The sequence below is a fragment of the Oncorhynchus kisutch genome, linkage group LG28 (assembly GCF_002021735.2).
Source record: "Oncorhynchus kisutch isolate 150728-3 linkage group LG28, Okis_V2, whole genome shotgun sequence".
NCBI lineage: Eukaryota > Metazoa > Chordata > Actinopteri > Salmoniformes > Salmonidae > Oncorhynchus > Oncorhynchus kisutch.
Window position 1 is genome coordinate 17049858 of NC_034201.2, and position 21919 is coordinate 17071776.

At 40.6% G+C, this 21919-nt stretch overlaps 2 protein-coding genes across 12 annotated transcripts in view; one reads left to right on the forward strand and one right to left on the reverse strand.

The window, feature by feature from the left end:
• The window catches only part of LOC109875649 (THO complex subunit 2-like), a 60309-nt gene extending 49943 nt beyond the window's left edge, over positions 1–10366 (forward strand). For 2 of the 9 annotated variants that reach the window (XR_004205921.1, XM_031807493.1), the window contains exons 34-39: positions 2036–2170; positions 6371–6437; positions 6531–6679; positions 7590–7666; positions 7957–8008; positions 9503–10366. Coding sequence is in view for 8 of the 9 variants with exons in the window: in XM_031807493.1 (XP_031663353.1) it covers positions 2036–2170; positions 6371–6437; positions 6531–6679; positions 7590–7666; positions 7957–7984 (456 nt within the window). In the remaining variant the exon portion in view is untranslated. The remainder of the gene's footprint in view (positions 1–2035; positions 2171–6370; positions 6438–6530; positions 6680–7589; positions 7667–7956; positions 8009–9502) is intronic. The other 7 variants (XM_031807501.1, XM_031807494.1, XM_031807496.1 and 4 more) reach the window with 7 other exon arrangements.
• An 898-nt stretch (positions 10367–11264) lies between these two features.
• LOC109875661 (glutamate receptor 3) overlaps positions 11265–21919 on the reverse strand; it is a 108256-nt gene continuing 97601 nt past the window's right edge. The window contains exons 14-16 of one of the 3 annotated variants that reach the window (XM_031808102.1): positions 15640–15754; positions 13289–13537; positions 11265–12939 (exon numbers count right to left, since the gene is read on the reverse strand). In XM_031808102.1, coding sequence (XP_031663962.1) covers positions 13292–13537; positions 15640–15754 — 361 coding nt within the window. In that variant the 3' untranslated portion in view covers positions 11265–12939; positions 13289–13291. Of the gene's footprint in view, positions 12976–13288; positions 13538–15639; positions 15755–21114; positions 21230–21919 lie in introns of all 3 variants that reach the window. The other 2 variants (XM_031808101.1, XM_031808100.1) reach the window with 2 other exon arrangements.

Below are 21919 nucleotides of genomic sequence, written 5' to 3' on the forward strand. Positions count from 1 at the left end.
AGAGTGTAATCCTCTATTGAGCCCACATAACGGACCTGTCTCTCTAGTTCTCTCTCACACACGCCTTCATCCACCCGCCTCTGTTCCATATTGATTTCTGATAGACGTTTAAAGCAAAACATTAATAGTCTTTAATACACTCTAGGTTTTTTGAGCTTGTTTTAAGACCAAACAAAGCCTGCCATTCCTTTTCAGCACCTAAACCCCTATAAGCCTTAGTCCATATGTATTGGGTTCTTCTCACATCAGCCATAACTCAGTTGTTCCTCTGTCGAGATTCTCCCTCTCTCCCCCTGCAGACAGAGCTAGAGATGGTCAGATGAATCATTCATACAGCAGGTACACTGTTGGCTTGTTAAATTTGTATCAAGTTAGACAGTAGCACAGATAGCAGTGCTCTGCTGTCAGTGGACAGTGCTAGTCTGCTATTTTGATCTACCCCCCACGGTCCAGACTCACATCCCCGTTCTACATGGTTCACTGTGAAGTTATTGGCATGATGTCTATGCTCTCTTGATAGAGCTGTAGTCACTGCTGACCTGGTGGTTGAGGAGGGAGATGTTTGGGGTCTGAATACTGATAATGATAGACCATACTTCTCCTCTGACCACGAGTTAGGGATAGAGTTTAACTTTGTAGTGTCAATCTAGTTAAAATGTTCCTGATGTTCCATTGAACTAGACTGAACAAAAACATAAACGCAATGTGTAAAGTGATGGTCTCATGTGTATTGAGCTGAAATAAAAGGCCCCAGAAATGTTCCATACACACAATGTTTTCTCAATTTTGTGATCTCAAATTTGTTTACATCCCTGTTAGTGAGCCTTTCTCCTTTGCCAAGATAATACATCCACCTGACCGGTGTGGTATATCAAGAAGCTGATAAAACAGCATGATTATTACACAGATGCACCTTGTGTAACCGAAAGGTTGCTGGATCGAATCTCCGAGCTGACAAGGTAAAAATCTGTCGTTCTGCTCCTGAGCAAGGCAGTTAACCCACTGTTCCCCGGCTGCTGAAGACGTGGATGTTGATTAAGGTACCCCCCCGCACCTCTCTGATTCAGAGGGGTTGGGTTAAATGCGAAAGACACATTTCAGTTGAAGGCATTCAGTTGTACAACTGACTAGTTATTCACCTTTCCCCTTAGCTGGGGATAATAAAATGCTACTGTAAAATGTGCAGTTTTTTCAACAACACAATTCCACAGATATCGGACGATTTGAGGGAGTGTGCAATTGGCATGCTGACTGCAGGAATGTCCACCAGAGCTGTTGCCAGAGAATTAAATGTTAATTTCTCAACCGTAAGCCGCCTCCAACATCATTTTACAGAATTTGGCAGTAAATCCAACCAGCCTCACCACCACTTCACCTGCGGGATTGTCTGAGACCAGCCACTCAGACAGCTGATGTCCCAGTTCTTCCGTGGCCTGCATACTCAACAGACATGTCACCCATTGAGCATGTTTGGGATGCTCTGGAGCAACGTGTACGACAGCGTGTTCCAGTTCCCGGCAATATCCAGCAACTTTGTACAGCCATTGAAGAAGAGTGGGACAACATTCCACAGGCCACAGTCAACAGCCTGATCAACTCGCACTGCATGAGGCAAATGGTGGTCACACCAGATACTGACTAGTTTTCTGATCTACGATCCTACCTTTTTTTTAAAGATATCTTATCAATTTATTTAAATTGACTGATTTCCTTATATTAACTATAACTTTTTCTATGCGTTTCCTACTGATTTTTCTCCAGGAACGGTCAGCCACTTAGCGGTTAATTTATATGATCAGCAACACATAGTATGTACAGGGTCTGCCTCGGCATATGGACTTATATTTTAAGGTTATAGGCTTGGTAATAGGCACACACACACACTGAGGAGAACAGGCAGGTTTCAGCACACACATTTCAAGGCATCCTCCAGTAAGTGCACAATGCCATACAATGTATGTAAAAAAATATATATATATATATATATATTTTAGTCTGTGTTTGTTTGTTTGATTTGTATGCTCATTCCTTACAGCACCACATCACCTACAATTCGGTCTCGCGGTCCAAGAGCAGAGAGAGGGAGACGGACCAGAAAGAGTCAGAGAATACCCGGGGCCGTTCCAAAGAGAAGAAGACCGAAGACAAAGACCGAAAGGACAGGAAGAGAGTGAGTATTTGAGAGGGCAAGGGAGAGATTTAAAGGTGGACTTCAATGGGGAAAGGAGTGTTCTTATCTGATCTGGTGCTTGCTCTCATCTTGATTTGATATATAACTTAAAAGCCAACTACTTCTAACTTATATGTTATAGTTTTGCATAGATTGTCAAGACTGGTGAGATTCTAATGGTTGACCATCCTTAAAGGACCCCCCCAGAGGAAGTTGTTGCTGCGATTTTGACTTAATTTCCTGTCCTAGAGACTTTAGGTTCCACCTCAGAAGAAGTCAGTCCATGCTCATGGTTCTCACAAGGGATGTGAAATGATGGGTATAATGACTTGGCTCATGATCATTCACACCTCAAATGACATGTACAGTGCCTTCAGAAAGTATTCACACCCCTTGAAAGCCTGAATTTCAAACGGATTAAATAGAGATTTTGTCACTGGTCTACACAATACCCCATGTCAAAGTGGAATGATGTTTTTAGACATGTTTACAAATGAATGAAAAGTTGAAATGTCTTCAGTAAGTAAGTATTCAACCACTTTGTTATGGCAAGCCTAAATAAGTTCAGGAGTAAACATTTGCTTAACAAGTCCCATAATAAGTTGCATGGACTCAACTTGTGTGCAATAATAGTGTTTAACATTATTTAAATGACTACCTTATCTCTGTATCCCACACATGTAATTTTCTACCGAGCAGTAAATTTCAAACACAGATTCAACCACAAAAGACCAGGGAGGTTTTCCTATGGTTTGCAAAGAAGGGCACTTATTGGTAGATCGATTTTTTTTAAAGCAGACATTGAAAATCCCTTTGAGTATGGTGTAGTTATAAACATTACATTTTGGATGGTGTATCAATACAGCCAGTCACTACAAAGATAAGACACCCCAGTTTCCGGAGAGGAAGGAAACCGCTCAGGGATTTCACCATGAGGCCAACATTTTGGTTTAATGGCTGTGATAGGAGATAAAACATTGTAGTTACCCCACAATACTAACATAAATTACAAAATGAAAAGAAGGAAACCTGTACAGAATAAAAAAATATTCCAAAACATGCATCCTGTTTGCATTAAGGCGCAAAGTAATACTGCAAAGAAATGAACTTTTTGTCCTGAATACAAAGTGTTATGTTTGGAGCAAACACAAAACATCACTGAGTTACCACTCTTCATATTTTCAAGAATGGTGGTGGCTGCATCATGCTATGGGTATGCATGTTATCGGCAAGGACTAAGGAGTTTTTTAGGCTTAAAAGAAACGGAATAGAGCTAAGCACAGAGGAAAACCTAGTTCAGTCTGCTTTCCAACAGACATTGGGAGACAAATTCACCTTTCAGCAGGCCAATAACCTAAAACATAAGGCCAAATATACACTGGAGTTGCTTACCAAGATGACATTGAATGTTCCTGTGGCCTAGTTACAGCTTCAACTTAAATTAGCTTGAAATCTATGGCAAGACTTGACTATGGCTGTCCAAAAATGGTAAATGGAGCTTGACTCATTAAAACCTTTTTTTTTTTTTTAGAATAGTAGGTAAATATTGTACACTTCAGGTGTACAACGCTCTTTTGGACTTACCCAGAAAGACTCCCAGCTGTAATCGCTGACAAACGTGATTCTAACATGTATTGACTCAGGGGGTTGAATAGTTATCTAATCAAGATATATTAGTGTTTTTTATTTTACTTTTATAAAAATAAAAATGTATTTTTCTCCCACTTTGTAACACAACACAATTTTGGAAAAGTAATGGGGTGTGAATACTTTCAGAAGGCACTGTAACTATATGTTTCTTAAATTTTCTTCTTGGTGGCTTTTCATTATCTGCCTGTTCATTATCTGGATAGACACTTGTGGAACTATATTTATTTCTCAACTTTCCTGATATTAAGCACATTGCTTATCTTTACAACAGGAGTACAGCCTACCTGGCTGGCATGAAAATGAACCACGGGAAAAGCGGTCCTCCATTTGCTATTGAAGTGCATAGATGACATGTATTTTTTCCTCTGCCCCTGTTTCAAGACAGGTGCATGATAATGGTCCATTCTAAATCTAAACAAATTTCACACATAATATATATATTATTTAGTAAATGTAAAGACAAGATTAAATCAAGAATAGTGTGATGGGTGACAATATTAGCCTATCACTTGTGAATGATATATTATCACTTGTGAATGGTGCCCAGTTTAAGGAAAGCAATGTCTTTTTTTGCGGCTTTTTCGAACCATAGTCGCACACTTCATGTAGCCTGTTTTGATAAGGCTTCTATCACAACTAAATAACTTCTTAAAATTACGCACATGAATCCACTTTACATGGGGTGTAGAGCCTAACTACATATATAAGCAGCGCGTGACTTTCAAGTTTGTGGAAGATCATTTTCACCATAAAAATGCACCTTTATAATAAAAGCATTACCTGCATAATTGCATTTGCGGTCACTTTAGATAAACTAATTGTAACATTCGTGCTTATAGCCTACTGCTGTGTGCGCATTGCTGCACTTATCATGTGAAGAAATAGCCTAATAGCTTATCAACATTTTAAGCTAAACGTTCTGATCTGTTGTGTCAGCCTCAGGCCGGGCCAGCTGTGACCGGTCGACCCATGAGGCGGCGCACAATTGGCCATGCGTCGTTGGAGTAACGGGAGGTTTTGCCCAGCCGGGATTTCCTTGTACAATCGCGACCTAGTGACTAGCGACCTAGTGACTTGTGGCTGGCCGGGTACCTGCGAGCTCACTTTAGTAGCCAGCTGAAGGTGTTTACTCTGACACATTGGTGCGGCTGGCTGCTGGGTTAAGCGAGCAGTGTGTCAAGAAGCATTGCGGCTTGGCAGGGTTGTGTTTCGGTGGACGCATGGCTCTCGACCTTCGTCTCTCCCGAGTCTGTAGGGGAGTTGCAGCGATGGGACAAGACTAACTACCAATTTGGATACCACAAAAGGGAGAGAAAAAAAAGGATAAAGAAAAAATCCTTGTGTACTTTGGGGGATCGTAGATTGACATAGGTTAGTGCTTTTGCTGTTCGTTAGGCCGACTCACCTTGTTGGCTGATGAAAATGTTGACAGTTCTTCTAATATCTTCAATATGCACCTCGGAATTGGATAAGGACACGCGCAGTTGCGTCCCCGATGTGTCCGTCTTCACTTGTAGCCTGTGAGAGAGACCTGATCACCTGATGAGAGCCTTGTGAGTGAGATGAGAGGTGCTTCGGAGCAGGCAGCACTCAGGGAGAAGGGCTCGAAAAGGCATGGATTTCTTTTTACAGTGCATTATGGCCTCACAAACGGGATGCCGCTGGGAAATTTGAGGCATTATCAAGTGCTTCTCAAAAAACATTGTCAGAGTCGCATCATGCAGCTTTGCAATGTATTAAAAATCAAAACATATAGCCCAACATTTGTAGAACAATTGCAGTTATATTAATAACTAAATTAAGCATGTGGGAATACCCATTTCTTTGTTAACCTTTCAACACAGAATAGTCGCATGTGCGCACTCCCTCAAATCGTTTAGAGAAAATATCCTTTCTATTTTATTCAGCTCTGTTCATTTGTATTCTTTATACTATAAAATAATTTCACGGAATTCTAAGCAAATCTTGTCTGCTAAATACTATTTTATTTTACCTTAATTTAACTAGGCAAGTCGGTTAAGAACAAATTCTTATTTTCAATGACTGCCTAGGAACAGTGGATTAACTACCTTGTTCAAAAAAAACGACAGATTTTTTACCTTGTCAGCTCAGGGATTTGATCTAGCAACCTTCCGATTACTAGTCCAACGCTCTAACCACAAGGCTCCCTGCCGCCCCAAAATGAACTAGTGTAGCCCACAGCAATATGGCATAGCCAGATCAGGGCCTAACATAAGGACAACTCAGAGTATGCTATTATTTTCTTCTGAAATAGACTACATTTTCTTCATATCATGCTTCTTTAGACCTGTCTAAAATAAATCATGGATTTATTGTGAAAGTGTAGGCTTTATTACATGGATTTATTAGACTTTTTAAAATGTAGATGTTCCAAAGGTCTGCATCAGTGTCTTGTAGGCTATATGTGGAAGCCAGAAGATGCTAAGTGTGTTTAATTAACGGTCAATTACCGTGAGACTGACAGTTATTTGCTTGACCGCCACATCCCTGCTGGTGTGGACAATTTGAATTGTTTTCCATCTTTTTTAGGACCATGTGACCACTGACCGTGAGATGAGCCTAGAATCCAAACGCAGAAAAGATGAAAATGGAACCAGTAAGTTAGCTCCCTGTACATAACAACCATAGATTAAAACTTAAATATGGATACGATCCATATTCATGCTGGGTTCTTCCTCTTCTCGCCCAGATTCCTCCAACAAACACAGCAAGAGCGCCAGTCCCTCCTCAGACTCCCCGGTCTCGGCTGACAAAGAGAAGACCAAGAGGTCCAAGTCCTCCAGCAAGGAAAAGGGAGAGTCTACTAAACCTGAGAGAAACTCTTCCGGGGGCAAGAAGGTACGTGGTACTGCCCTTGTCCTTGACCCTAGCAGATCACAACACAGTGCTCCCGGGGAGGAGCCGTAGTCTCTCATAGTTTGTTTTGTTTTTGTTGCTGCTCAGTCAAAGCGGTTAAGCTGTGATGGTTTTGGCCCAGTGTGTTTGTTGCTGCTCAGTCAAAGTGGTTAAGCTGTGATGGTTTTGGCCCAGTGTTTTTGTTGCTGCTCAGTCAAAGCGGTTAAGCTGTGATGGTTTTGGCCTAGTGTGTTTGTTGCTGCTCAGTCAAAGCGGTTAAGCTGTGATGGTTTTGGCCCAGTGTTTTTGTTGCTGCTCAGTCAAAGCGGTTAAGCTGTGATGGTTTTGGCCCAGTGTGTTTGTTGCTGCTCAGTCAAAGCGGTTAAGCTGTGATGGTTTTGGCCCAGTGTTTTTGTTGCTGCTCAGTCAAAGCAGTTAAGCTGTGATGGTTTTGGCTCAGTGTTTTTGTTGCTGCTCAGTCAAAGCGGTTAAGCTGTGATGGTTTTGGCCCAGTGTTTTTGTTGCTGCTCAGTCAAAGCGGTTAAGCTGTGATGGTTTTGGCCCAGTGTTTTTGTTGCTGCTCAGTCAAAGCGGTTAAGCTGTGATGGTTTTGGCCCAGTGTGTTTGTTGCTGCTCAGTCAAAGCGGTTAAGCTGTGATGGTTTTGGCCCAGTGTTTTTGTGCAGCTTCTCTGACCCTTTTAAATAACTAAAGAAACTGGGCTGCTGCTGCAAATGAATAATTGAACCAGTACCAACATCACATATGTGCATATAGGAACTATAGGAACTAGGCCAAATGTGCTGTATATACATAGTTTGTAGCCAACACATTGGTGCCCCGGTGTACTCTGTGCCACTGGTGGCAGTAGTGATGTTTTGATTGACACGTGTGTTTCCTGCCTGCTGTTAAAGGAGTCTAGGCATGACAAAGACAAACCTGACAAGAAGGAGAAGAGGGACAGCAGCGGCGGAAAGGAAGAGAAAAAACAATATCCTTAAATGTTTTGAGTAATGCTTTAGAACTGAAATGATGGAATTCATTTCTGGAGCCATAGTATTTGGTGTAATTATCATTGTATTACCTTGAGTACTGTATATATTCCAATTTCATTTATTCAAGGCAACGACCAGCACAAAATATTGTGTCTTTAAAGAAATGGCTATTATCTCACAGGGGCATGTTATTTACCCAACTACCTTGTGCTAGATTTCCTGTTGATCTTTGTAGTAGGTATCCAACAAGTGAAATGAAGGAGAAGGTTTTCCTTAATGGTGGTACTCATAAGTCCTCCGACAAGCACAGATAATGTGTTCTAGGTCAGTCAGCGAAGGTAAGTAGTAATGGAATATTACACTGAACAAAAATATAAACGCAACAATTTTACTGAGTTACAGTTCATATGAGGAAATCAGTCAATTGAAATACATGAATTTGCCCCTAATCTATGGATTTCACATGACTGGGAATACAGATATGCATCTGTTGGTCATAGATACCTTAACAAAACAAAAAAAGTAGTGGAGTGGATCAGAAAACCAGTCAGTATCTGGTGTGACCACCATTTGCCTCATGTATTTGGACATCTCCTTCGCATAGAGTTGATCAGGCTGTTGATTGTGGCCTGTGGAATGTTGTCCCACTTGTCCCACTTCAATGGCTGTGTGAAATTGCTCGATATTGTCAGGAACTGGAACACGGTGTCATACACATCGATCCAGAGCATCCCAAACTTGCTCAATGGGTGACATGTCTGTTGAGTTTGTAGGTCATGGAAGAAATGGGATATTTTCAGCTTCCAAGAATTGTGTACAGATCCTTGCGACATGGGGCCTTGCATTATCATGCTGAAACATGAGGTGATGGCAGTGGATGAATGGCACAACAATGGGCCTCAGGAGCTCGTCACGGTATCTCTCTGCATTCAATCTGCTCGCCTACACGACGCTGTCTGCCAGGTACAGTTGAAACCGGGATTCATCTGTGAAGAGCTCACTTCTCCAGCGTGCCAGTGGCCATTTGAAGTTGAGCATTTGTCCACTGAAGTGGGTTACGACACCAAACTGCAGTCAGGTCAAGACCCTGGTGAGGACGAAGAGCACGCTGAGATGGTTTCTGACAGTTTGTGCAGAAATTCTTTGGTTGTGCAAACCCACAGTTTCATCAGTTGTCCGGGTGGCTGGTCTCGCTGATCCCGCAGATGAAAAGCCTGATGTGGAGGTCCTGGGCTGGTGTGGTCTGCGGCTGTGAGGCCGGCTGGGCGTACTGCCAAATTCTCTAAAAGGACGTTATGGTAGGGAAATTAACATTAAATTCTCTGGCAACAGCTCTAGTGGACATTCCTGCAGCCAGCATGCCAATTGCACACTCCCTCAAACTTGAGTTATCTCTGGCATTGTGTTGTGTGACACAACCTTACATTTTAGTGTGGCCTTTTATTGTCCCCAGCACAAGGTGCACTTGTGTAATGATCATGCTGTTCAATCAGCTTCTTGATATGCCACACCTGTCAGTTCGGTGGATTATCTTGGCAAAGGAAAATACTCATTAACAGGGATGTAAACTAATTTGTGCACAAAAATTTGAGAGAAATAAGCTTTTTGTGTGTATGGAACATTTCTGGGATATTTTATTTCAGCTCATGAAACATGGTACCAACACTTTACATGTTGCGTTTATATTTTTGTTCAGTATAATTGAGAAATTAATTTACATCATCCCAATTTAACATAATTACCTTTGACTTTCAAATGTTTGTGTGATTTGGTCAGTGTCTAAAACATATCTTATTTCTTCCTCTCCTTCCTTTCCCATCTGTGGGCTGCAGCAGACCTGGAGAAGCCGTGCTTTTAACCCAGACAGTCACCCTCCCTCATCCTGTACCACGTTGTTAACTAGTGCTCTATTTTCTCTGCCTTGTTCATTCTGAGAGGAGGCTGCATCTCAAATGTTACTCTCATTTCTGCCTGTGTTGTTTCCGTTGTAACTGCCCGCAAGACATGTTAGTTGTAGTGTTTGGAACTTGGAGATCTATTCTTCTATTTTTCATTTCAGTGTGTTTCAGTAACCAGGTATTTGTTTTATTTGTAACTTTTGAATATTGGCACAATGTGCTATTCAAATCACAAAATGATATTCTACCCAGAAAGACAACTGGTAACTGTATTAAACGCTCTCTTGAAATCAACAGGTCATACATTCCATAATCACAAACGCTTGATGAAAAAATGCACCTGTTTTATGTTGTCAGGTTCCTCCCCTACAGCTTGTTTTATTGGCATTAATAGACACTCTCCATATTTGCTTTTGCCTCATTTAGGGTTACATGTCTATTTATTTCTCCTTTTTAGCCAAGCAAGTCTTTAGGCAAAGATTGAGTGAAATGATACAAATGACCAGTTTGTATATTATGTGTACAATAATAAAGAAGGTAACATGTAAGTCATGTCATATCTGTTCTGTTTATTTTTGATGTCCCCCTTGCTATGTCCATTATGCGATTGTGTGTTATCAGGTTTTTAAATCATTTGTAAAATGACAGTTACTCCTTGAAGCAAATATAATTGTAAAAATGTCAAAGCTTTGTACTCCAAATACAAATGTTTCAGAAACAACTTTTTGGAGTTTTTATCTGCTGTACTCGACAAGTGTATGCTTTTTTTTAACTAATAAATGATAGTTTTCCTAGTGAGCCATTCGTGTCTGGTGTTCTTTTCTTTTTTGAATGGGGTTATGTGCCATTCCACATCCCTTCTTACAGTTAAGCTGACGTAACAGGATGTTCAGTAGGTCAGCTGCTGATATAATACAGTTCTAAAATCAAGTATTTACTCCAAAGTATTGCCTTCTACATTGACACAACTCTAGACTTCCTCTAAGTTAGAAAGTGTCAAGTTTCCTCACTGAAATTGTCCACAGAGAAAAATCGAAACCTTGCACAAAGAGATCTCCAGTGTTCAGCAGGGCTATACAGCCTTCTAGGGAATGCTGCTACAGTTTATTTTCTGATATGTACCGAAAGCTCTTAAATACATTACAAATGTATCAGTCTAGTGTTCAGACAAGGCTTCCAGTCTTGTTGATACTTTACAGTGGAAAGCATTCTCTTATTCCTCTTTCCCTCAGTGTTTTAGCTTGGTTGTAAATCATACATGAGGTATTTGGCTTTACATTATTTATCACACAAAAGCCCCAGACCAACTTCTGTCCAGTCTGGCAATCCTGCTATTTTATACCTGGCTGGCAAGGCACTCTGCTGCTATTCCTCTATACTGGAAATACCCCTTTCTCACTGGAAATATCCTTTGCAATATAGTGCATTGTCATGAAATAATTGCTCACATATACCATTTGACTATACTTCAGGGCAATCCATATGGATTCTCCATATTGCGTTATTCTCTGCCCGTTTCAAGATAATGCTTGGAGGCTGGCAAGTTGGCTGGATAAATGGCTGGTTAATATTTCCTGGTTTCTTCCTGTGTGATATGTGGTGCAGTATGATTGCTGGCGATATGAGGATGACAAAATATATTGTTCCTGTATGACAAAGAATACCATTCAACATCTTAAGAATATTCCAAAATAACCCATTTTTAAATCCGTTTTTATTTACAAAAATGTAATAAAATTCTTTGTACAGAACCTCACTAACAAGGTTCAGTATGTCCAGACATGCAGTTCTTGTTATCACTATGCAGCTTGGCAGTTTCCTCATTGCTGAGATGCAGTTACAAATACACGAACCGAAAGGATCAAATGAGTTCTAACGTTGAGATTGTTAACTTCCTAGGGTCTGCTTAGGTTGCAGTTTGGTCAAGTGATCTCCTCTTCCACATGCGTTTTACTTGGGTAAAAATGATGAGAAGCCTTCATTTAATAAAATCAAACTAAACAAATATACGTTTCTTCACATTTATGGTCCTCTGTGGTTCATAAAGAATTCTCATATTCATCATCAGTTTTGTCTTGGGTGTGTCTTCAAAGTGTAGTGGATCACAGTTTTGGCAGAAAAATTCAAACAGAAATACCTGTTGTATTCTTCTGATCTCTCTCTCTCTCTCCACTCTCATTGCTCATCATTCACTACATAATCTCAACAGAAAACAAACGGGTACAAAGAAAGTTATGTAAATCACAACCAGTGTGCTGTTATTTACCCAGCATGTTCATATAATAGAGAGCTCCCTCTTTAAAGAGATCATTGGATTGCATTGCAATAAGACTTACATTTATAAAGCTTTTTCCATTTTAATGTGGAAGAAATGTAGCAGATTTTTGAGGAGGAGGAGTACTTAAACCTTTTATATATTGTCAAAAGGGGAGTACTGTTTATAACCAAACACCTATTATGCTTGGTAGTCCTATACTGTAAATATCCAAGTGTTCTCTACAACTGTTTGTTCTCTGTTCAATAAATATAAACAATTACAGTAAGACACCATATGTGTTTTAAAACTGATCACATCTTCATAAAATCTGTTTTCAATTGAACATTTTTGGCAGTAGTGACAAGTGTGACCCAAGTTAAATATTGCATTTGTTTTAACCAGTCATGTTATGCTGCTGCCATGATAAAATGTCAGTTTGTCCATCAGGCTCTGAGAAAATTGACAGCACCTAAGACATTTTGAATAATCAATGGTTTCAAATTATGCACATTTTTAAAAATACAGAACGAGGGTACAATATTGTCATTTTCTATTGATCCTATCCTATTGATTGAAGTTTATCTTAGATTATTAAATGACATTGAACATAATTGTATAGTAAAATAGGCAGTTGACTAGTACGTTAAATAAAACAAACCAAAAAATGGTCAATGTTTTACCACTAAAATACGCCTGTAAAGGATTGAAATGACTTAAAATGTTCTCTGGGATAAGTTTCTTAATGGCAAGTAATGGCCTTCTTTTTCATTAAAATAATTAAACAAAAACTAACCCACGTATATAGATTACAACAGTATCAATGTTTTCTTTCTTTCCTCCCCTATATTATTTTTTGATTCTGTATTTTCAAGTGAACCAAAATGGAGTTGCATTGTTGTGACGCTGAATGCTCCGTAAGGCACTAAGAGAGGCAGGTCCCATATTTCAAGAAACAAGTCCTATTGTGTCACTGTCGTTGATTATCGTGCCAGGTTTGGCATCCCAAGATGGGCCTTTGTTGACTGTGGGTTTGGGCCTAAGCTGATGACCATGTCTGTCGCCTCCAGGGTGCCAGCCATTGCGGGTTGTATTCCTCCAGAGTGACTGTACCTTCCTGCAGAGACACCAGCGGAAGGGACAGACTTCAGATCTGTAAAACCGGAATGAGATTTCAACAGGGTTTATTTTGTGACACCATAAAAGGTTATATTTTTCAGTAATAGGGGAACCGAAATAAACATTTGGGTATTTGGGGCCCTTGAAGGCTAGATTTCAACAGCATTCAAAATGTGTATTTGTAGCCTATACTCAACATAAAAATATTATAGAAGTACTATACAATACATGCATTGTCCATGTTGAAAACATCAGTTTATAACATTGTATTGAAATGGCACCCATTTACAGGGTGACTGACATTCAGAGACACTGCCCAACTGGGACAAAATGTTGGAGAGACATACCCCCTAGATTTTAACACTCTCTGTTCCATACACATTATAGCCTTCTCGGTACGTGGCAAAATTCTGGGTGTTCGCCGGAGGAGCTGGTTTAAAGTTTTGGGCATTCTTAGCCAGTTTCAGTCTTTTGGTTTCTGCCCGTGACTTATAACAGAACTCTATCAAAGCCACAGTCATAGCCAGCCCTAGCCCTCCAACCAGAATATAGAAGACTCCCGCCACATTGCTCAGGCTTAGAGCACTTGTCTTGTCCTGGGGAAGGTAAAGAACAACGTTAAGAATTTTTTACAGACATTTTGGTTGTGACCTGATCTAACAAGACAGGCAAAATCTCCCAAATAGGCTTCTGACTAAAATCCAGCTCTAATGTAAACGGCACCCCCGCTATTAGTCTGTGTTTACACAGGTAGCCCAATTCTGATCATTTAACTAATTGGCCTTTCGAACAATCAGATCAGAGCTAAAAAAGAGCTGATGTGAAAATCTCTGGTGTGATTGGTCAAAAAAAATATAAGAATGGAGCTGCCTGTGTAAACACAGCCTAGTGATCTAATGGATTACCCTAACAACTCTGTATGGTTCTATCAACTGTGTAGGCAGTGAATCCCATGGAGACATGCCTACTGTGGGGTAGTACTGAGATAAACGGCAGAGGCTGACCTGCTGAATGACTTCCCTACAACAGTGGAAAGCTGGGAGCAACTTGGGACTGTCTGGTAGGTCAGTCAACCCTCAACAATAGCAGGAGAGGTGGGTCAACTCTGCAGGTAGTTTATAACATTAGCTGGATTGGTGAATGTCGAGAAAAAGGTTCCTTATACCCTACTCTGTAGCTCATTTACGAGGCCACCCTAAAGGAAGGTGGTCAATGTCGTACAGGTCGAAAAACTGTTGATAGGCCCTGACTTCACTATGATACTGTAGTTTTTTAAACGTACCATTATCTGACTCTATCTCACAATTTCAATCAAAGTGGCAAGCTTTAGGAATTGTGAATTGAACCATTTTCCTGCTACTAACATCCAAACTTAGATATTGAAATTCATTTATAAGAGTTTTACCATTTGCATTTTAACCCTATTAGTGTGTCCTTTAAAGTGTGTTTTGTAGACTATCGTAGGGGAGCCCTGATGTTGGCTACAGGGCATGTGTGTGTTTAGTAGACTATCGTAGGGGAGCCCTGATGTTGGCTACAGGGCATGTGTGTGTTTTGTAGACTATCGTAGGGGAGCCCTGATGTTGACAACAGGGCATGTGTGTCCTTTAAAGTGTGTTTTGTAGACTATCGTAGGGAAGCCCTGATGTTGGCTACAGGGCATGTGTGTGTTTTGTAGACTATCGTAGGGAAGCCCTGATGTTGGCTACAGGGCATGTGTGTGTTTTGTAGACTATCGTAGGGGAGCCCTGATGTTGACAACAGGGCATGTGTGTCCTTTAAAGTGTGTTTTGTAGACTATCGTAGGGAAGCCCTGATGTTGGCTACAGGGCATGTGTGTGTTTTGTAGACTATCGTAGGGAAGCCCTGATGTTGGCTACAGGGCATGTGTGTGTTTTGTAGACTATCGTAGGGGAGCCCTGATGTTGGCTACAGGGCATGTGTGTCCTTTAAAGTGTGTTTTGTAGACCATCGTAGGGGAGCCCTGATGTTGGCTACAGGGCATGTGTGTCCTGTCCGATAACTATCTCAGAGGGTTAAATAACTGGTTTATATTAGATGAAGTGTGCAAACAAAATCTCCTTATTGTGACATTCCACAGTTCAAACATGACCTTCACATTCCATCTGACCACTGGATGACCATCTGGAGTTTGAAAGTTAGTTTGTAGTTTGTCAGAGTAAGGAAGCTTGAAGTCAAGCTGCATAATGTTAATAGATTCAATATACTCAATTAGCACGCAAATAAGTAAGGACACTAACAAACAATGTTTCAATAAAAGTTTGGTTAACAAAACTGCAGCATAATGGTTACAATTCAACGGTTGTCATTTGTCTATGGTAAGTATGAATACACATGTAATCTTACATTTCTCCAAGGCATGCTGCACCTTTTCAACTACCAATACATACTGTATGTCTAAACTATGTGATGAGATCTTAGGAATAATCATTATCATTATTATAATAGTAATGTAAACACCAATAATGTCGACAGTATTGTGGATAATGAAGTATGTGTCAGGCAAACTGTGGGATGGATATTGTTTAGACTGTTTTCACTTGCATTCTATGAAAAGGAAAACAAAAATAGAAAAATATAGAAAAAAATATGTGGTTTTGAAAATGTATGGGGTTTACGTATTTGCATATGAACAGTTAGGTCAAAATGCAGTATAAAAAGACCTGCAGCGACTGACCTTACTTCCAGAGTCCTTGGTTCCACATTCACCCTTATCGTACCACCATTTGTTTTTCAGCTTGTCTAAGATGCCTTGTTCACTGAGTTTCAATACGGCAAGGTTTACAGGAGTTCTTCACGTGGGAAATAACATAAATAACATTATATTATGTTATTTTATGTTATTCAAGCTTTTAACTACTTCATACTTTACAAAGCGATAGAGCAGGGTCCTGGCCAAGACAACACAGAGAGCAGGCAAAACTAACTGTCACCTTTCATACACCAGGACTAACCCCTACCGTGCCGGACCCTACCTGTATCGCTTTGAGTAATCGGCACACACTGTTCAAAAAAGTAGAAAAGATTGGATCGAGCAGAATGAGTAGCTGCTGTAATATAGCTCTATACATACAGAAAAGAAGAGGTGCAATTGTTATGGGCACATGTAGCTTTTTGACCAAGGGTTTAGCAAGGTGGATCTAACAGGAACCCTTTCCTGACTAAAAGGCAAACAAAAACCAGCAGTCTGATTTGACTCTAACTGAGGGCAGCCAATCCCTCACAAACTACAGCCCCCCACTGCATATGTATCCTGCTCAGAATAGGCTTACGTAGGCCTATAATGTGCAGATAAAATCAATCACACGTGACGTTGAGAGCTACAAGAGAGCGTTAGATACCAAAATAGGTGCCAATATATTGATTCTATGTAGCTCTGTGGCTGCATGGTTAGTGTTATATAGCTAGTTTTTCAACTTCTACCTTCAATGAGATCTACAGGTAGATTTGACTGAGAAATAAAAGAGCCAAACAGTTTCTAATGAGTCCTCAAGTAGGGCGTTATGTTTGTAAGACATTATGCATTCTACATGACTGCTAGATTTCTGTGTTTATTTTCTTTCTGAAAAATGATCTGGGTTTGTAATTTAACTTCATTAAATATATTGTATTCACCACTGTTGTCTGCTTAATGCATAACATTGAATATTTACATAAAAGAGGAGTGTAGAGAATGTGAGGTTATTTGATCTTATCTGGCTATATGGCTTATTTTCACAGCAATTCAGACAAAAAATACTTTGGCAACATTTATGGTTTGCAACTAGTCTCAGAAAATAACTATGTTAATAAGGATGAGGTTAGTTACAGCAGCTTTGGACAATAAGTACTGTCTCCTGCTCGTACTGAGCTGTTGCTATGGACATGCAAGTCACATCTGTCAAGGTTCCAGTATTGGCATCAGTATGGAGAATAGCAGCTACACTATGGGTGTAACATCAGGACAAACTGGGTGTGCTGACTTCTGTTTCCCTACCAAGTCCCCAAGCAGGAAGAATCCCTGGCAATGGCATGGCTATTTGATCTGGAACTCATTTTGTAGAGTATAGCAATGACAGAAACAGGGAATAACAGTGTTATAACAGTGCCATAACATAACAGTGTTATTAATGTATGATGTAGTCATGGAGCCAAAGATGAAAACAGGCGATGATTTAGTTCCCTCTTGCATGACACGTATCCAGGGCTGGCGGCGGGGGGGGGGGGCATCCTATGAGGGCATGCAGGCACAGGAAGTGACCCACAACAGGAATGACAGCAAGTGAGAGGTCAACTGACTGAGAGCTGACTGGCTAACAGCGAGCTAGAGGACTGTACTATCCTCGCTAACGTGTCACAGAGGATCTGTCTGTCTGTCCAGTAGTGGCTGACACAATAATGACACATGCTGATGTGCGTGCTGTACTGAGCATGCCTCTCAGATGGCTATCACCTTGTGCCTGTGATTTCTGCTGGCTGCTAGGTAGACATGCTGGGGCCCATCCAGTCTTGATCCAGTCCAACAACAAGGAGGAGCAAAGTAAAAAAAGCAATGTTCAGTTCTTTTTTGAGAGTATAATATCAGTGTCTGTGGTGGGGGAGGTCTATGGACTATGTCACCGTTACCACCAAGTATGATTCAGGAGTGCTTATCATATGTGTGGTTTATGATATGTTGAGGTGACAAAACAAGAACTGGAAAACAATGCAAACAGAACACTCCCAAAACATACACAAAGACAAAACTATAAAATTAAAATACACAGTATGAACAGTTCATGCACAATATCAAATAACATCAACAACAAAACATGAGGACGAAAGATGCACAACTGAGAAACTATGCTACACACAGAAGAAACATGATGTACCCATGGAGGTGTAAATTATGTCTTTACACCGCCTGATTCTCATACATCCAAATATGACACACAGAAGAAACATGATGTACCCATGGAGGTGTACATTATGTCTTTACACCGCCTGATTCTCATACATCCAAATATATTTATCACAAATAGTTACTAGTTCCAGTTCTTAACCTGCTGTATGGAATTTCCTTGAGTATACGATTGAAGTCGGAAAGTTACATACACCTTATCCAAATACATTTAAACTCAGTTTATCACAATTCCTGACATTTAATCCTAGTAAACATTCCCTGTCTTAGGCCAGTTAGGATCACCACTTTATTTTAAGAATGTGAAATATCAGAATAATAGTAGAGAGAAGGATTTATTTCAGCTTTTATTTCTTTCATCACATTCCCAGTGGGTCAGAAGTGTACATACAATCAATTAGTATTTGGTAGCAATGCCTTTAAATTGTTTAACCTGGTTCAAATGTTTCGGGTAGCCTTCCACAAGCTTCCCACAATATGTTGGGTGAATTTTGGCCCATTCCTCCTGACAGAGCTGGTGTAACTGAGTCAGGTTTGTAGGCCTCCTTGCTCGCACATGCGTTTTCAGTTCTGCCCACAAATGTTCTATGGGATTGAGGTCAGGGCTTTGTGATGGCCACTCAAATATCTTGACTTTGTTGTTCTTAAGCCATTTGGCCACAACTTTGGAAGTATGCTTGGGGTCATTGTTCATTTGGAAGACCCATTTGCGACCAAGCCTAGTGTCTTGAGATGTTGCTTCAATATATCCACATAATTTTCCCACCTCATGATGCCATCTATTTTGTGAAGTGCACCAGTCCCTCCTGCAGCAAAGCACAGCCACAACATGATGCTGCCACCCCCGTGCTTCACGGTTGGGATGGTGTTCTTCGGCTTGCAAGCCTCCCCCTTTTTCCTCCAAAAAATGACAATGGTCATTATGGCCAAACAGTTCTATTTTTGTTTCATCAGATCAGAGGACATTTCCCCCAAAAGTACGATCTTTGTCCCCATGTTCAGTTGCAAACCGTAGACTGGCTTTTTTTTATGGCGGTTTTGGAGCAGTGGCTTCTTCCTTGCTGAGCGGCCTTTCAGGTTATGTCGATATAGGACTTGTTTTACTGTGGATATAGATACCTTTGTACCTGTTTCCTCCAGCATCTTCACAGGGTTCTTTGCTGTTGTTCTGGGATTGATTTCCACTTTTCGCACCAAAGCATGTTCATCTCTAGGAGACAGAACGCGTCTCCTTCCTGAGCGGTATGACGGCTGCGTAGTCCCATGGTGCTTATACTTGCGTACTATTGTTTGTACAGATGAAAGTGGTATGTTCAGGCGTTTGGAAATTGCTCCCAATGACGAACCAGACTTGTGGAGGTCTACAATTGTTTTTCTGAGGTTTTGGCTGATTTATTTTGATTTTCCCATGATGTCAAGCAAAGAAGCCCTGGGTTTGAAAGTAGGCCTTGAAATACATCCACAGGTACACCTCCAATTGACTCAAATGATGTCAATTAGCCTATCAGAAGCTTCTAAAGCCATGACATCATTTTCTGGAATTTTCCAAGCTGTTTAAAGGGACAGTCAACTTAGTGTATGAAACTTCTGGCCCACTGGAATTGGATACAGTGAAATAATATGTCTGTTAACAATTATTGGAAAAATTACTTGTGTCATGCACGACTTGCCAAAACTATAGTTTGTTAACAAGAAGTTTGTGGAGTGGTTGAAAAACGAGTTTTAATGACTCCAACCTAAGTGTATGTAAACTTCTGACTTCAACTGTATGTATGTGCTAAATATGAGGAAAATGTAGCCTACTTTCATTTGTGAGCTAATTCCCCTTGGTATTTGTAGTATAATTAGAGTATAATTTGCCAATGTCAGATTGAGTTATATTTATAGTGTTTTTAGAACCTGTGTGTCTAGAATATATTGGGTTTTCCTCTCTCAGTGGTTATTACATACAATATATTTGAAGCACATTGTTAAAGTACCAACACATGCATTTTTAGGAATAAAAGAATAAACCAGAAATGTAGCAGGTGTGATATAACATGGCTGAGTCTACCCTCTCTCTACCAAGGATTCAAGGCAGATTGCTTGCAGGACGAGGCAGCTGCTTTGTGTTGCTCTGCTGATAGTATTCATGTCCTGCTTACGCTCAGGAATGAATAACTAGAGTCAACAACATCAAAGTCAGTCTGCCTGGTCTTCTACAATGTGTCAAGTGTACTATGGTCAAGATGCAAGCAGAAGAGTAGAGACAGAGACGGATCCACAGTCGGGCTGTCGCTGTGCCCTCGTGTTCTGAAACCCAAGATCAGGTCAAATTTTCCACCCTCTTGCAGCGTTTCATTGGTCGGGGCAGGGCCGGCCATGGGTAGGTAGACTTTGACTGGTCTTGGAGACTAAGACCAACCAAAGGAATCTGTCAGGGTGACAAGCTAACACTGGTTTACAGTGATGTTATTGGTATCAGACAAAAGTTTGGAACATTTGGTGTCACTTTGTCATTAGAATTCTCACGTTTGCCTGCAATGCTTAGTCCCCTCAAGACTACGCTGTTCGCCTCGCCTGTCCTACCACCCAAGGTTGAGGGAGTTTGGAGAGTGCTACAGTACACCTCAGTGCTAGGGTTCATGGGCACTGCCATGTTATTCTCTTAGTCAATACTTAACTCAACATAAATGACAAATTATTCATCCACTTTCAGTGAAACAGAGCATTACAATTCCACCATGTTTGCCCTGTGGACATAAAAAGCAGAGGAAATGTACAATCACCCCTTCTATACATTCTGCCTTTCACAACCACAGGGCAAAGACCTAAACTAAAAAGCCTCTGGAGAAATTCAAGAAATATCTCACTAAACAGCCCTGCTGTAGAACAGAACACTAACCTCCCAAAAGAGGTCTCACATGCTATCTTACCACAGTGGATGTACTTAACTACCATCATGAATAATAATCAGCTTCAACTCCTTCTCTCTTCTTCTGTACGTACAGTAAACAAATACCTCGTCTTTTTCTCAGAAATATCTTAATTGTTACTGGTCTTTTTCCTCCATTAGCCAAGTAAAGGGTTCCCAGTTTGATCTCAGTTGCACAATAAAATAGAAAAAGCCACAGAGTTTTCTGTTACAGGGCCATAGTGGATGTTACAGGGCCATAGTGGATGTTACAGGGCCATAGTGGATGTGGTTGGGGCCTATAGGTTACAGTAGTGATATAACAGCCTTGCCGATTACTCTATTCTACGATACCCGATGTTGGTGACATTGAGGCTGACCTTGGAGTCACCTCCCCCGCTGCCGCACTCTCCCTTGTCGTACCACCATTTGTTTTTCAATTTGTCCAAGAGGCCTTGCTCATTCAGTTTTAACACTGCCAGGTTAACAGCATTTCTTGAAACGATAAAACATAACTTGTAAGAAAATGAACAGGTCCGTGAGAAATCTAATACTATAATATTAGTCAATTGTAATAATAGTAATAATATCAAATGATTCATAAGGGGGAGCACGAAAAGGACAAATCGGTAAAGAATTGCACCGGTGTGGAGAGGTAAGAAGCGTTTTACAGCAAAGAAATGGTTCAATATTAGAGAGGTGGTATGGAGGGTTACATTGCTCAGAACTGAAGTGTGCGGGATGGGGACACTTTGTCATAGAGAATAGAAGAACAACGACAGCATACAGCATGCACGTTAACATTCATCACAAGTGACAATGCAGAACTGCCCGAGAGGGACACCAAGGAGAACAGAGGGGACACCAAGGAGAACAGAGGGACACCAAGGAGAACAGAGGGACACCAAGGAGAACAGAGGGAGGAAAGATTGAGGGGAAGAGAAAAACAAACAACAGAGGTGGGTGGGGGGCACGTCAACATACAAATGAATTGAGTAAATATGTCTAATATACCAATAGTACTTTCCCTTTAAAGAGAAAGAAAAAGAGCAACACAGAGAGAAACAAACCGATAGAGAGAACATGATCGCTTTACGTCTAGACGTGAGTTAAAGAAACACATACTGATGTCCGATCTTAATTTGACCAGTTTCGTCGCAGGAGAAATATAATCCTGCAGCAGAA